The sequence below is a fragment of the Diorhabda sublineata genome, chromosome 8 (genome assembly GCF_026230105.1).
Source record: "Diorhabda sublineata isolate icDioSubl1.1 chromosome 8, icDioSubl1.1, whole genome shotgun sequence".
Taxonomy (NCBI): domain Eukaryota; kingdom Metazoa; phylum Arthropoda; class Insecta; order Coleoptera; family Chrysomelidae; genus Diorhabda; species Diorhabda sublineata.
The window spans coordinates 5,974,753-5,989,661 of NC_079481.1; the positions used below are offsets into that span (position 1 = coordinate 5,974,753).

At 30.2% G+C, this 14,909-nt stretch overlaps 3 protein-coding genes across 5 annotated transcripts; 1 reads left to right on the forward strand and 2 right to left on the reverse strand.

Annotated features, from left to right (window-relative positions):
- Window positions 1–19: 19 nt before the first annotated feature.
- LOC130448423 (glutathione S-transferase theta-1) lies at window positions 20–1,284 on the reverse strand. Its single transcript, XM_056785797.1, has 5 exons — window positions 972–1,284; window positions 827–917; window positions 528–678; window positions 292–472; window positions 20–239 (listed from the first exon to the last, which is right to left on the reverse strand). Exons 1-5 carry the CDS (start codon window positions 1,081–1,083, stop codon window positions 73–75), a joined length of 702 nt encoding a protein of 233 aa, XP_056641775.1. The 5' UTR covers window positions 1,084–1,284; the 3' UTR covers window positions 20–72.
- Window positions 1,285–1,297: 13 nt separating this feature from the next.
- On the forward strand, window positions 1,298–5,640 carry LOC130448419 (bifunctional coenzyme A synthase-like). 2 transcript variants are annotated; one of them, XM_056785793.1, is made up of 7 exons: window positions 1,298–1,889; window positions 1,945–2,289; window positions 3,209–3,440; window positions 3,523–3,714; window positions 3,767–3,975; window positions 5,116–5,259; window positions 5,314–5,640. In XM_056785793.1, the coding sequence occupies exons 1-7, from the start codon at window positions 1,689–1,691 to the stop codon at window positions 5,533–5,535; spliced, it is 1,545 nt and encodes a 514-aa protein (XP_056641771.1). In that variant the 5' UTR covers window positions 1,298–1,688; the 3' UTR covers window positions 5,536–5,640. The 2 variants fall into 2 exon arrangements, with proteins under 2 accessions (XP_056641771.1, XP_056641770.1); XM_056785792.1 differs by having other exon boundaries at window positions 1,389–1,889; window positions 5,116–5,640.
- A 148-nt stretch (window positions 5,641–5,788) lies between these two features.
- On the reverse strand, window positions 5,789–14,667 carry LOC130448420 (nucleolar complex protein 4 homolog A). 2 transcript variants are annotated; one of them, XM_056785794.1, is made up of 6 exons: window positions 14,319–14,667; window positions 13,782–14,118; window positions 13,387–13,716; window positions 11,371–11,609; window positions 11,073–11,311; window positions 5,789–9,760 (listed from the first exon to the last, which is right to left on the reverse strand). In XM_056785794.1, exons 2-6 carry the CDS (start codon window positions 14,113–14,115, stop codon window positions 9,406–9,408), a joined length of 1,497 nt encoding a protein of 498 aa, XP_056641772.1. In that variant the 5' UTR covers window positions 14,116–14,118; window positions 14,319–14,667; the 3' UTR covers window positions 5,789–9,405. The 2 variants fall into 2 exon arrangements, with proteins under 2 accessions (XP_056641772.1, XP_056641773.1); XM_056785795.1 differs by lacking the exon at window positions 14,319–14,667 and having other exon boundaries at window positions 11,371–11,489; window positions 13,782–14,172.
- Window positions 14,668–14,909: the final 242 nt, after the last annotated feature.

A 14,909-nucleotide genomic window follows, 5' to 3' on the forward strand; every position in this document is an offset into this window, starting at 1 on the left:
TCAAATGGAAAAAAACTGGTTAGATATTCCCAATAAATTTTATTATTTTATCAAAAACATTTTATTTGTATTTTAAAGTTTTGATTTTGGATTTTCCCCTCCCTCTTCTTCGTTACTCTTCGCTAATTTATAAACAAATTTGTGTGCCTCGTCATAATAAGGATTGCACTCCTTTCTGACATTGTCAATCCATTGCTTTATTTTTGGATAATGATCCTTGATGTCATATCCTGCAATTTCTGAAATACAAATGTTACACACCAAACACTTCCAACAGACTGTATAACTCACTTATTTGTTCTATTTCACACGCTGCGTGGATATCAGAGTAAGATACTTTATCTCCATGGATAAACGTCCCGTTTGACAAAAAGTAGTTTTCGAAATCTTTCAAGGATCTTTCCATATATTTTTTAGTTTTCTTTAACTGTTCTTCAGTTGGTTCAGTTCCTCGTAGCAGTGGATTAGCCCACTATAACGACGATAACGTCTCATTATTAAAAATTCAAATGAAATTGATATATTACCTTGGTTATAAAATATGTCGCACAATTCAATCTGAGATTTAAATGATGCCATTCTAAGTATTCGTCTGTTTGAGCTTGTTTTTTACTATCTTTTGGATACCACTGATCAGAAATTGGATATTGACGACTCAGATATCTCACAATAGCAACACTAAATATATATTTTATAATTTTTTTTATAAATAAATTGTTAACTAAGAAAACTAAGTTGCTGTTTAATAATTAAAATACTGTCTAGACATACCATTAAAATTTAATAATCAACATTAGAAATAGTATGTTTTTGAATAATATCTTACCTCTCGTTCAGTACAAAGTCACCATCATGAATGACAGGCACTCTGGGAATTCTAGAAACTGTTTTTGAAAATTCTTCCTTTAAATGTTGTCCTGTAACATACATTTATAGTGATAACTATATTCATATATTATTTTGCAGCTTACTTTTTGCGAGATCAACTAAACAAGGTTCAAAAGGCAAATTAACTTTTTTTAAAAAAATAAATATTGATCTAGAAGGCTGAGAAAGTAGATCGAAATATAATTTTAAAACCATTTCTATTATTCTTAAATTGATAATTATTCTATAAAAGATTGAAGCAAATAACGTAAGAATGAAATTGTTTTATCAGTTATTATAATAAGTAACAAAGTTCAACATTTTATGTGTTAATATGATAATAATAATAATAATAAAAGTATAAATTAAAAATCACGGAATTTGTTTTTTGACGTGTCTAATGTCATATTTGTAGGATACGCGTTGTACTCCGACTCTACACTTTATGATCGATATGCGATCGATTAAAATATTTCCTAAATCAATAACTAATAATTACTGTTTAAAAAAATTTTGTTTCTACAAAAATACAAATTTCTTTTTTCATCCTGTTCAATTCTAAATAATTATCCTGTAATAAAGAAAACTAAAGTGAAATTTAATGCAAATAATTAAGGAGTCTATCTATGATCTTATTAACTTAAAAAACCACAGAGGATACCATCTTAGGGTAAAAAAACACTATCTGTCATGTCACAAGTAACTAACCTGTTATTTGAAAATTTCTTTATTTCTATACAAATTACTTGTATATAACAATTAGTGAACTGATAATGTCATTTTATCATCTTCATTGATTTCGTCATTTTTTAATCTGCATAATGTTAGTGAAAACAGGTCTCTTGATAGTTTCAAATCCTAAGCAAATTGGAAATGTCTTAGGATCAATTCAAAAGCAAGTTAAAAGTACTTTATACATTCAACTTTTGTCAGCTCTAAGTGAACCCTTGGGTAGTTTCATTCCAAAAAAATGTAACGTGTGGCCTAAATTTAGTCCTACGATACATGGAATATATTCACAGGTAAGTAAATATTACTTCACCAATAATTTCTATACCTTCAGTTTTTATTTTTTAGGTGGCAAGATATTGTAGCGGATTAGATGTTAGAGTGTTACTTTCAGGTTTAAAATACAATATATCAAAGATTCACACACAAAAACCTATAGATTTGATCATATTAGATAAAACTTACCCAAGAAGTGAAATTGATAATTTTATATCAACTAGAATAGACAATGTTACTAAGGAATATAAAGTGATGACGTTAGATACTGAACATATTGAAGATTTAGAAGTTGATACCTTATTTGCTGATAAGAAATACAAGCACACAGTCTTGGGTGGAACTTTTGATAGATTGCATTTAGCCCATAAATTACTGTTGAGCGAAGCTGCTCTTAGAGCTACAAACACAGTTACAGTATGTTTATTGTCAATTGTTAATTTGGCTCTTTTCCATTAATTTGAGTGACTTGAAGTATCATAGATTCAAAATCTCTTAGCACTAAGGGAACATTTCCTTATTTGTTTTTTCATTTTTCCTGTTGTATGTAATGTATTCATTATTTATTTAATCATTTCTTTCATTTTCCCTGTCAGGTGCCATTATAATCATTTGATTTACTGTCTGTTTTTGTTTTCCTATATCTGCTATTTGTTGGTTCCATGTTTTTTTGATCTGCCTTTCTTCCTTCTTGTTTTCCACGTTCCTTTTGTTAAAATATCTTGATCCATTTTTGTTAAATGTCCAAACCAGTTTAAAATTCTCTTAATTCTTTGATTGTTTCTTATACTTTCATATCTGATTCTATCTATCCTAGTTTTTCCTTCTATTTTTCATAGGTACTTCATCTCCATTATGTTTACAATCTATTTTATTATTAGTTACTCATGTTTCATTTCTATACACCAGTGTTGGAATCTTGTGGATTGGAACTAGCAAATTCTCTTGTATGCTTTGCCTCGGTTTGGAAGATCTTTCCAACCAAGAAAAAAACACGTAATTGGGGTGTTCTTCATATGAGTCTGCTCTGTTGGGCACAGCCATTAATCCTGGGTACTAGGTAGCTCCATACTTTAGTATTGAGGGTTCTAAGTCGTCCCTATTATTCCCTGTTAGTAATGTCTACTTCAACACCCTTATTATCAACAGTTTTAGGTGCTGTCCATCAAAATGATTTTTAAAAACGTGGAGAAATGTATTATGGTGTAGTCAATGGCTTGTATACAATTATATGTTATTCAAATCGAAAAATTTTTCAAATACTTTGATTAAACAACCTTGAAAGTTTTGAAACTTCTTTTATTACTAATTTAGGGGATCAAAATTTTGTTTTTAGGTAGGTGTTACAGAGGAGAATATGCTTTTGAACAAACTTTTGTGGGAGTTCATTGAAGATATTGATGTAAGAGTGAAGAACGTTAAAGATTTCTTAGTTGATATTTGTCCGGAACTGGAATATAACATAGTTCCTATATCAGATCCATTCGGACCTGCCATAACTGATCCGACTATGGAACTAATAGTGGTGAGTCAGGAAACACTGAAGGGAGGAGAAAAAATTAATTCAAGTAAATATCTTTCATATTATTATTTAAAATATTTTTTTTTTATTTTGATTATTGATTTAGAGTTATTTATATTTTGTTTCAGTAAGAAAAGAAAAAAATTTGTCCTTATTAGATATTCTTCCAGTCGAACTTGTAGACGAACCTAATCCGAAACCGATAGAAGAAACGAAAATTAGTTCAAGCACAACTAGAATAAGACTATTAGGCACAGTTTTGCAACCAATAGAAACTAACCACAATATTCCGAAATTACCTTATGTTATTGGTCTCACAGGCAAGTATACGATTAATTTATTGAATTTTTATTTCATTGAATAATTTTATAGGTGGTATAGCTAGTGGAAAATCTGGTATAGCATCCAATTTACAAAAATTAGGAGCGAAAATAATCAATTGTGATCTAATAGGTCATAGTGTGTATAAAAAAGGAAAACCGTGCCATGGAAAAATTGTTGAAGTTTTCGGAGAAAAAGTTTTATCAAGTGATGGTGAAATCGACAGGAAAGTTTTAGGTGGAATTGTTTTTAAAAATAAAGTGAGTAGATATGTTTTTTTATTAAACTTGAAGCTCTTTTTAGCACACAATCATCTTAATTGATTTCCAGGGCTTTCGTGTTGTTTTTTCAACCATAATTTCCAGTGTTGTTTTATGCTGTTCCACTTTTTGCATATTTTCACTTATCACTTCTTCGTTATCAACATTTTAACAAGTTTTTCCATATTAACTGCTACTCTTGAGGGTTTATAATTTATTTGATCTTCCTTCTTCCTCATTATCAAAATTTGTATAGTTTTTACAAGATGAACCACTGCTCTTGATGGTTCATAGTTTACTTTGTCTTCACACTTTATCCGCAGATGTTTTCCAACCATTATTTCCATTGTTGCTTAATGTTCTTCCACTATTTGTCTGTCTTCACTGATCACTTCTTCATTATCAATATTTTCAGTTTTTTTTTCAGATTAACTGCTGCTCCCGAGGGTTTATAATTTATTTTGTCTTCCTAATTCCTCTTATCAAAATTTGCAATTTTTTCCAGATTAATTACTGCTTTTGATGGTTCATAATTTATTTTATCTTTCCCCTTTTTATCCGCAGATGTTTTTTTGTTGTTCTTCCAACAATTATTTCCACTAACCAGTGCAGCAGTTAGTAATATGCATATGAACTACTGCTTTGGCAGTTTATGCTTTGTTATAAACAAAAAGCACAAATACTGGTGAATCTCAGCTTTCAAACAGTAAATAAAAAATCCTGATCTCCTATAATAATTGTTTTCTCACTTTATCTGCAGGTGTTTTCTTAATATTACGTTTACAGCTCAATCTTTCACGTATATAATTTGTATTGTCACCTGAGGAGTTCTATTTCATTCGCTTCAAGACTTTTGTACTGCCTTTCATTAATTAATTTTCTTTTTCGGGACCTTAGTTGTCTTCAGATGTTTTAACACATTAGACTTAACTCAATTACACTTTCCATAGGTCCATATTCGGTCCAAAGTACTATACAGTGGTGTAATTTCTATTAGCATACTGGTAGTAAATTACAGAAAATTCAATTTAATTTGATATCTTAGTACTTGGATTTAATAACTATTTCCAAGCTTTAAGCATCTAGGGTGACCCTTTTATTAGTAATTGATATCGAATATGAATAATTTTCACATTTCAGGAAGATTTAAATAAATTAAATAGTTTAGTTTGGCCAGCAATTGCTCGAGAGGTACAAGACATCATTAAGAACAGTAATGAAAAAGTAATTGTTGTAGAAGCAGCGGTTTTATTAATGGCCAATTGGCAGAACTTATGCCATGAGGTAAGTTATCGAAATAAATCTACTTTTGATTCAATTGAGCACTATTTATTGCAGATATGGACAACAATAGTACCAAGAGAAGAGGCAATATCAAGATTGATTCACCGGAACGGTTTAACACAAGAAGAAGCTACAAACAGAATAGATTCGCAACCTCCAAATAAAGTATACGTTAAATCCTCCCACGTTGTGTTCTGTACAGTTTGGCCTGTCGAATACACCAAAGAACAAGTAGTGAAAGCGTGGAATTTGTTAAGTGGAAGAATGCCATCGTGATTTTAATTTTTTACTTTATATATAAGTGTAAATATGTAAAATTGGGATAGTTGTATATTATGATTGAAAGCAGGTAAAAATAAAAACAATTGTTTTTTAAAAAAAGCAACAGTTTATTCAAACAGATAAATTAGAAGGAGGGTAACAAAATCTTAGTAATACCTTTTAAATAATATCCTACAAGAATTTTAATAATTTCATTTTTAGGCATGTACAAATATCACTTCATTATATAAAAAAACATCAAAAATTGATAATTAGATACTCGATAATTGCATTAGGGGTTACTGTTTGTTAATAAACATGTTTATTTAAAAAAAATTTGAAAAAATCACATTATTTTTAAAATAAGAGCAAATTTACAATTATCTACTCTCTAACTTTCTACTACACTATAAAAGTTTTAAAATTATATCTTGATGAAATACAAATAGTCAAATAATTCAAATTTTGACATTTTGTAGTGACAATTACAGCCAATAAAACAAATCTAAATATCCTAAGTGTAAATGGAATAATTCCTTTTATAATCAGGAAGAATTGCATTCTAAAAGTTGACAGCCGTGTAATTGCAATGCAGTTACAGAAAAAAGTACAAATAATCAAAGTGTAATTGAAACCAATGTTCGTGTAACCGGGAAAATTACATTCTACATATTGGCAGCTGAGTGGTATCTGTGTTGTAAGATTTGTTATTAACATGACACATTCTATTTTAGTGGTTCTATGAAGAACCAGAGACTGAAGAAATCTTAAGACAATCACAAATCTTCAAATTAAAACAAAATAATTAATAATGAGAAGAGATAATGAAGAAAACGACAGTAATATTTAAAATTCAAACTAATAGAACCTATGGAACTGTGTGAAGCTGAATTTATGAATTATGAAAAAGGAGATGCTAAAACTTGCATGTAAATAAAGTGGATGAAGTGGAAAGACGAATAAATTAGGAGGTATTGCAACTAAACTTCAACCCTCCACTATTGACAGTAGTAAGATCACAATATGATTCAAATAAAAAACAATTTACAGGAAAAAATGTCAATACCAGAAACAACGAAACTAAAGAAATAATTATAAAAATCTCAGGAACTTTATTCGAGACATTTGGATCAAAAAATTATAAACCAAACTGTACTAAGACCTGTGAAACGGAACTATGAATATAATCAGGAGGTCTTGCAACGACAGCCATTCACAAGCAAAAGTAGTAAGATCACAATGTTTAAGGTAGGTAGGTATGGAGACCGAAGAATAATTGTATAACAGTTGGAGAAGAAGATTGAATATCATGAAATGCAAAAAATAAGATACATAGAAGAAAAATAGACCCTTTATACTAAAAATATTTTAAATATGAAGTATGCAGAAGAAAATTAATAATAAATACAACAACAAATCAGTTAGAAAAGAAACTACGAAAGAAAAAATAGAATAAATTTGTTAACTAGCGTCAGAATAATATTACCAATTCCAGTTTTAATTGAAATGTAATGACATCTATAATAGTTTCATTAGAAATAGAAGTAGCAGTCTATTTAATACACTTTTTATCACATTTTTCTCAAATGTTATGAATTTTCCCAGTTCTCCCCCACACAGAAACTTTGCACCGGATTAAATCAAATCAGAAATGAAATTTTTTACAGACACAACTTTGTTAAACATTTCTAAATTTGTTCGCCACCGTACAAGGTGTATTACGATGAGTTGGCTCAATTAAAATTTGTGTATACGATAATTTGTCAAAAATTCACAATATAATTATTACTTTCCAACTTTCTAATTAAGATACATCCTGTTTTTACAGTCACTCGATTCGGAACATCCTACTCCTAAAAATTTTCAATTATTCAATTTTTTTGCAAATTTTCTGTTTGTTCACAACAAAAATATCACAATTTGCCTCAATAACTAAACAATGGATGGATAGATGGAAGGAATTTGTTTCAACCTTTCCCAACCGATAAATGCAGTTAATGAAGGGGTAAGTTTGAGATCCACAGTTTGGATTTTCGAGGACTTCCCTCCACAAAACCCAAAAAGGGATTTCCAGAAGAAACCCTTCAAGAAAACCCTAATGACTAGTAACTTTTGTACCTGGGAGGAATTGGTATGAGGGTTTCCTAAAACACTATCCCAAACAAGCCAAAATCTGACTTCGACATGAGGCTTAGTTACCGAAAAGAGACATGTACTGTTGGTTTCAAATTGTTTGAGACTACTTCATTAACCCTAAGCCTGTTGGGTTCAAAAACTGTATATACAGGCATTGAGGCAGATGAGAAATTATAACTAACAGTGTTATTAACAGGTAATGCTGCTGGAGCAATAGCGTCTCCAATGATAGTTTTTAGATACAGTAGAATTCCCCTTTCAATGCAGCAACTTGGCGATGGGTCATTCCGAAAACGGGTAGATGACCCAGGAAACTTTTTTTGAATATATGGCTAACTATTTTGATCCTTGGCTCACAGAGAACAAAATTGAGAGACCAGTTATCTTCTTTCTCGAAAGGAATTGAGCTTGTGGCATTATACCCCAAAATTACAAATGATTTCGTACCATTAACATCTACAGAGGATCCAATATCATCAACATCTACAGATGCTCCAATACCATCAACATCTACGGATGATCCAATACCATCAACATCTACAGATGATCCAATAAATAATAATAAAACTCAATATAAGACCAAGTGAACATTTCACCTCAAGTAATAGAATATTGTAGAAAAAAGGAGAGAATAGAGCAGGAGAAGCAGGAAAATGAGAAAAGAAGGATTTAAAAACATCAACTGAAGAAATTGAGTATTTAGAAGCATCAGATGACGTGTACGAGTCAGGAGAGAGTGAAAAAGAGTTCATCGTGCCTTTTAGTCAAATCCAAAGTGTGGTCTCCAATGCTCATGTAGAGGATTAGCAGGAGAGGAGGATAACATACATCTTCAATAAAAGACTTCCCGTTGTTGAAAAATTGTAACATAACAATATTTTCAATTTTTCATGGATAAATGTGTTTTTAGTTTTATATTTATAAAAATCAATTTTTTATTATTATAATAACGTTTTGAAATTTTTAAATAAAGTGATAACAAAGTTGGTAAGTTCATTTGAAGACTGAAGCATCCCACTATCAGTACATTTACTTTAGTTGCATTGAAATTTATTGTATATTATGAAAATATGATGAAAAATAATAAAAAAAATGTTGGAATTTTGTATAATTAAAAATCGTAGCTAACTAAAAATATTTCAAACGAAAATACTTTTCGTTAACTCATCGTGGTATACCCTGTACATTTAATTGTTGGAAAAATTAAAACAAAACAAAATTATCTACAAAATGTGTGATGCAAAATATTTAAAAACTGGAATGTACTATAAACAATGTTTTTCGGACCATTAAATATATTACAAATAAATAAATTAAAATTTGCAATGTTCAAATATTTTCTTTTCGTAATAGAAAACATTTTTCAATTAAATAACAACATACATCAAAATACAAAACTACGAGTGTTATACAAGATGTTTAACAAAATATATCTAGTCAACAGATAAAGAAACCTTTAGTATAAATTATAACACCCTGTATTGAACACTTTAATCTACAATATTATATAAAATAATTAATTGTGAGATAATGATATTGCATGTGGATTTTTTTCTTATTATATTATCAATTTCATAATATTTCACATACAAAGTGTTCTTGAAACATTGCCGATACTTACAAACATACAGAAATAAAATATTTTAACTATTTGAACAGATTATAGAAAGTGACAATATAATTTGTATCTATCGGTTTATAACATTGCAAAAATTAAAGTAAATTAAAAGAAAATGAATCGCTACTTTATTACAATTCCCAAAATTGTAAGATACGCTCTCCTCTTCCTATAGAAGCACCGTTTGGCTTCTCGAATTGTAAAACTATCAATTTACTGAACTTTTTCACTTCCTTATCGAACATATCATCCCCAGTTTTATCCAAAACTTTACTTAGATCCCATTCGACCGATGGTAGAGGGGTATTGATGAATTTGGCAGCTGTAGAAACACTTGGCAATACATGGTTTTGTAATGTTTTAATTTCCCATAACGAACTATTGATAGCGTTGGATTTGGTTGGATCTCTTTCTTCCATTATGTAGGGATCCGTATTTGCTGTATCATGTTCTACATTGTTTAATAAACATTTCATACCTGGGTGTCTATAAAAAAGTACAGGAAAATTCAATTAACATACAAAACTAGATATAACATACCTACAACATTATATAATCGATATAATAAATACCACACAGGTTAAAGAAGGTGTGTAGGGAAAAGAAATGGAGAACATAATAAGGCCCATAGAAGAAAATTTTGTAAATAAACGCTTATGGTATCCTGAACACATCAAGCAGTCTTCAAACCCATGTTTGGTGGTCGAAAACTGAACAAATTTCAGCTCAGAAAGAACTAAACCTGCCTCTTTCGCAAGCTCGAATGTATCTTTCTTTCTGGACCAAAATGAGCTCTTGATATCTCTAGGAACGCCACTAGCCATTTTTCAGGTTGAGTTGCTAGTGATAAACAAATGGCCCAGGAAGGCTCAAAAGGTTTTGGGGACAAGTTTAAGCTAGTGCGGGAGTGCAAACAAGCTCTGAAAGCACTAGTTAACAAAAACAAAGTAACCCTAATGTGGCTTACAGGCCACTAGGATATACCAGGAAATGAGGGGCAACTACTCCATACTTTGAACTGCAACTCTACTCTGGCCTCAAGAGATGCCACATCAATAATGAACTGAGAGAATGGCTAAAGAATCAGATAAAAAGTCTGAAGAACTTCACATGATGACATTAAACTTGTCTTCTGACAGGTTACTGATGTGCAAATACCACCCTAAGACGATGGGTATGATACAGAACTACAACTGCAAATTCTGCAAGCAAGACGAAGAAAAAAATTGTTGGATGCAGTGCGAGGTAGAACCGAATTGGAATGCAAATGTACAGTATTGCAACCTGGGTAAAAATTGTTAAATTAGTTGAAGTCTGAAGAGAAAAGAAAAATAAGTCATGGGCCTTATAGGTCACTATAATAAAAAGAAATAAAAAGTTTTTATAGGAAGATAAATAATACTTTAGAAAAGAAATATAAAAAAACAAAAATCTTGATCTCAAAAATTATTCTCTTGAACAAAAAGTTAATGAAGAATATGCAGAATCCTTAAAGAAGATATAAGAGAATGTGGAAAGGCAAACAATAACAAAAAAAAAACTGTAAATTACTTAAAAGATAATGGAAAAAAATATATAATTAAAATGCAGAGCAATGTACACAAATATAATTATTAAATGAACAAATTTCTGAAAATAAAATTAGAGTTATGAATCATTAAATTATAGTGGAAAAAAATAATAAGAAATAATCCATTTTTTAGAAATTCTTCCCTATAAAATTGTGATTAAAAGGAATTTATAGCAAAAACAATAAAGATCAATTAGGAAAACAAATAATATACAAAGTGAGACTTACCTAAGGATGAGATTCCCAATGAAATGACAAATTATAATAATATCCTCCGAAGGCGCTATCAACGCTAATCTTGCCATTCTTTTAGCAAAAGCGGCAACTAAATTCTCTGGTAGATGAGTAGAACTCAAAAACAAATCTGATAAATAGAACAGTCTAGCTTTATACTTGGTATGAAAAATTTCTGGTTCGAACATTGAATACAATTTTGTAAATATATTAGGATAGTCCAAATTGTGTACCTGAAAAATATATGTTCGCTTTTTCGGATTCCTGAGAGTAAGGTAACAATTTAACTGACCTGAATCATTGTAAATATGCCTTGGAGAGCAAGGAGGCTAATAGGTCCGCCAACGTCTAAAGAATCCATCAGAAAGTCGGTGAGTAATAGAGGTTTTTCTAGGTGCGTCATTATTTTTTCTAATAGTAAAATCAACATTTGCTTGTGAGTCTGAATAGTATGTTCCCAATGCATAACACAATGCCATATTTTATTTAAACATTTCACTGTTACTGTTTCATCAAATGTGAAAAAATTTGCTAAAATTACACGAGGCTTTTATGAAAACTTCGTAACCCCAAAGTAGTAGATCATATTTTTTAGAAAATGGGAATAAACTAATTGAAATACAGCAGAACCTCTCAATAACTAACTGGATTTCCACTTTACTTTTCAAGTAGCCCACTTTGCTTTGGTTTGATTAACAATGGAACCATAAATAAATGAGGGTTGGAATCAACTAAATAATATACAAATAAGCTTATATACCAAAAAAAAATAATCACTTGGGGATAGATCTGCTAATCTGGCAGATCACTTATTCACACAACATGAAAAAATAGAAAGATTTACCAAATAATTTGTTTATTGGAAGCAGGACAACCTTTTTGGGAACCATTCTTGAGCAATAATTTTAAAAAAAGTTGTGTTTTCCATTTTGAATTATACTTTCATAAAACTCTATACGTTTGATATTATCCTCAGGAAATAAATCCAGGATTTTGAATGCAGTGTTTATGTTAATCTTCTTCATTAGTTTCCTTCACTTTCTTTAGTCATTTGCCAATTCTCTTCACTCAATCCTTCCTACCTCATTTATATCCTGCTTGACTTCTTGTGGTCATTTTTCTTTCTTCTCCTTGTAGTACTATTTCCACAATTCTCTGCTGAGGCAAACTTGCAATCTTGCTCTTTGTGTTGTTTTAGGCTTCTTGTTTATTATCATTGCAATTCTTCTCCAGATAACTTTTGCCATTTTGACACCAACATAGATTTTCCAGAGGATTTCTATTTCCCATATTACCAGTTTATTCTCATTTTTTATGCATATAGAACTATTGGTCTTATAATGGTTTCATAAAGATTTTTGCTCTTAGTATATTTGATAGTGATCCTATCTCTCTGTTATCATCCAGAATTTTTCTATCCATCTCTTTTTCTTCTGTTTATCTTACCACTACAATAAAACTATTGATTACACTGTCTGATATGAGTTTCAATAATCATAGTAGAGACAAAACATTTGTCAGACAGTGTAATGGTGACTGTTGTTGTAGTGTAAACAGTTGGTTCAGTATGAATATTACCAAAGGTATATAAATGCCACTTTATTTTCTGGGTTATTTCTATTGGGAAATGATTGTGGATTTTTTCGTATTATACAGTTGAACCCTTACTAATTCTGAACCTGTAGGGGGTAATGAAGATTGTGTTCCGTGTTACTAAGTAGATAGCTGTGTTTTTAAAGTAGGAAAACTGTGCTTATGGATTAGGTAAATGGATTCAAATATGAATAAAGAAAGAACAGTCAATATTTTCAATCCCTGCAGTGAATCCTATTGTAGTTTTAAGATTCACTCAACTTAAGTCTCATAACAGGTGCTTCAGAAGGGAAGGACAAAATAAACTGTTATAGATGTTGATAAGCTTAGTTAGAATTTTTTAGATAAACAGGCAATATTTAACACCCATTTCAAAGAATCACTTGGTTGTATTAGCTATTTGGAAAATTTATGACAATGCAAACTTTATTATATACTGGCATTGTCTTTTTTTTTTAAATGACTGTAGCAACAAAATCAATTATACTGTGACAAATTTTGAAACATTTTAAATTTGTTTCCGCTATGTTGAAAATGCTAGTTTAATGGAGTAAAAAAACATTCAGCTACAAAGTTTGTTCTTATATGTTACCCATAAATATTTATAAAAAGAAGAATCATAAATATACTGTATGATACTGCAATTAAAAATAAAACCGGAGTTATAAACATTAAATTAAATATTTAAAATAAGTAATAAAATATTAGAACTCACCATTTTCTTCTCCGCAAAGAATTTTTGTTTCAACATTTTGATGCACTTGTAATTTTTCAAGTAATGATAAATAATTTAAAATATATATTTCATTTGGATTGGACTTTGCAGTTAGAGAAGGTAAAATTTTCCATGTGAAGAATAATATGTCATCAAACAACAAATATTCGGTGTATTTATTAATCAAATGGTGATTATTTTGCTTATTTGAAAGTAACTTCATAAGAATGGATTTCAGTTTGCTAAGTGGTACGTAATTGTCGAGAAATTCTTTGGTTTCTAAAGGGTATTTGCCTTCATATGAAAGTAAATTCATAGCAGTTGATAAACCTGAAACAAACAAAAAATACGTTAATTTACGCTTATTAATAAACCATACGGAAAAGAAAAACTACCTTGTGTCTGTAATTTATGAGAGCCATTTTCCATTGTGCTCAAAATTTTCGCATATATTTCTCCATACATAAATTTCAACCACTGTTTATATTGATTTTCGGGCGTATTTTCTACCGGTTTAAGCGGAATTATCTCTATAAACATATCCCTATCTTTAAGCATATTTGTAAATATCAACTCTAATGATAGCAAACATGAAAGTTGATCCGCCCCATTATCAAAATAGTGAACAATTTCTTGTAATTTATCAGGTTCATTCCTGCACATAAGGAATTCCTGGACACGTAATCTTAATTGCTTAGATATTTTAATTGGTTTCTCTATCTGAGACATAGCCTAAAAGGTAAAAAATACGCAGTAAAAGTATGATCTACGCCTGTAGACAGGTTAAAGGCAATGTACATGAAGCTAGCTGATTGTTTAGAGAAACATGCAATGGTACCAACCCACTATTCACTACTATCAATGATACGCGTTTCGATAACCACGTTATCGTCTTCAGAGATAAAAAGTAAAATGTTGGAAATTTTACTTACGTAAAAAAAATAGGAGTTTTTTATTTTGAGATTGAATACTAAATTTTAATAAATTCCATAGAATTAGATTATCGTTGAAAAATAAACAATTTAATACGGTAACTTTGTTCACGCTATTGTGCTAAGTGAAGTTTGAGGGTAAGTTTGAACCACAGGTATCAACTTTTTCACGTTCACCGACAAACTTTAGTTTAAATGTTACCGGTGGTCAGGCGGTAAGTTTAAATTTAGTGGAAAATCTTGGAGTTTGCAACCTCTGTAGATCATGTCAGTTTATTAGTCTTGAATTGCACTAGGAATGTTAACATTGTTTCTCGTGTTCCGACCATTTCTGCTGATTATCACTTCACTTTCGAATTGAATTAAAAATATAACCTTATGGAGTTGCATTGTTTAAGCAATTAAAATTTAAAACCAATATAAAGGGTTTTTTTTCTCGGAAAAGTTCAACTGTGATTTTTAAAATAAAACACCTTCATTTATTCTGGGTTTAAACGAAAGTTTGATGCATAGTTTAATATCTAGTTTAACCCTAAATTGTGAAATTGTGCCTTGTCCCATTTTTCAGTACATCTTTGGTGTCAACTGGGT

Coding starts and splice junctions, on each gene's coding strand:
- LOC130448423 (XM_056785797.1), bottom strand. CDS start 1,083: ATGGTTTTAAAATTATATTTCGATCTACTTTCTCAGCCTTCTAGATCA. Junction 679..826: donor GACTTTGTACTGAACGAGAG/GTAAGATATTAT, acceptor ATATATATTTAG/TGTTGCTATTGTGAGATATC. Junction 240..291: donor GTGTGAAATAGAACAAATAA/GTGAGTTATACA, acceptor TTTGTATTTCAG/AAATTGCAGGATATGACATC.
- LOC130448419 (XM_056785792.1), top strand. CDS start 1,689: ATGTTAGTGAAAACAGGTCTCTTGATAGTTTCAAATCCTAAGCAAATT. Junction 1,890..1,944: donor TACATGGAATATATTCACAG/GTAAGTAAATAT, acceptor TTTATTTTTTAG/GTGGCAAGATATTGTAGCGG. Junction 2,290..3,208: donor GAGCTACAAACACAGTTACA/GTATGTTTATTG, acceptor TTTTGTTTTTAG/GTAGGTGTTACAGAGGAGAA.
- LOC130448420 (XM_056785794.1), bottom strand. CDS start 14,115: ATGTCTCAGATAGAGAAACCAATTAAAATATCTAAGCAATTAAGATTA. Junction 11,610..13,386: donor TCTTTGCGGAGAAGAAAATG/GTGAGTTCTAAT, acceptor GTGTAATTTTAG/CAAATTTTTTCACATTTGAT. Junction 9,761..11,072: donor ATTGGGAATCTCATCCTTAG/GTAAGTCTCACT, acceptor ACTTTTTTATAG/ACACCCAGGTATGAAATGTT.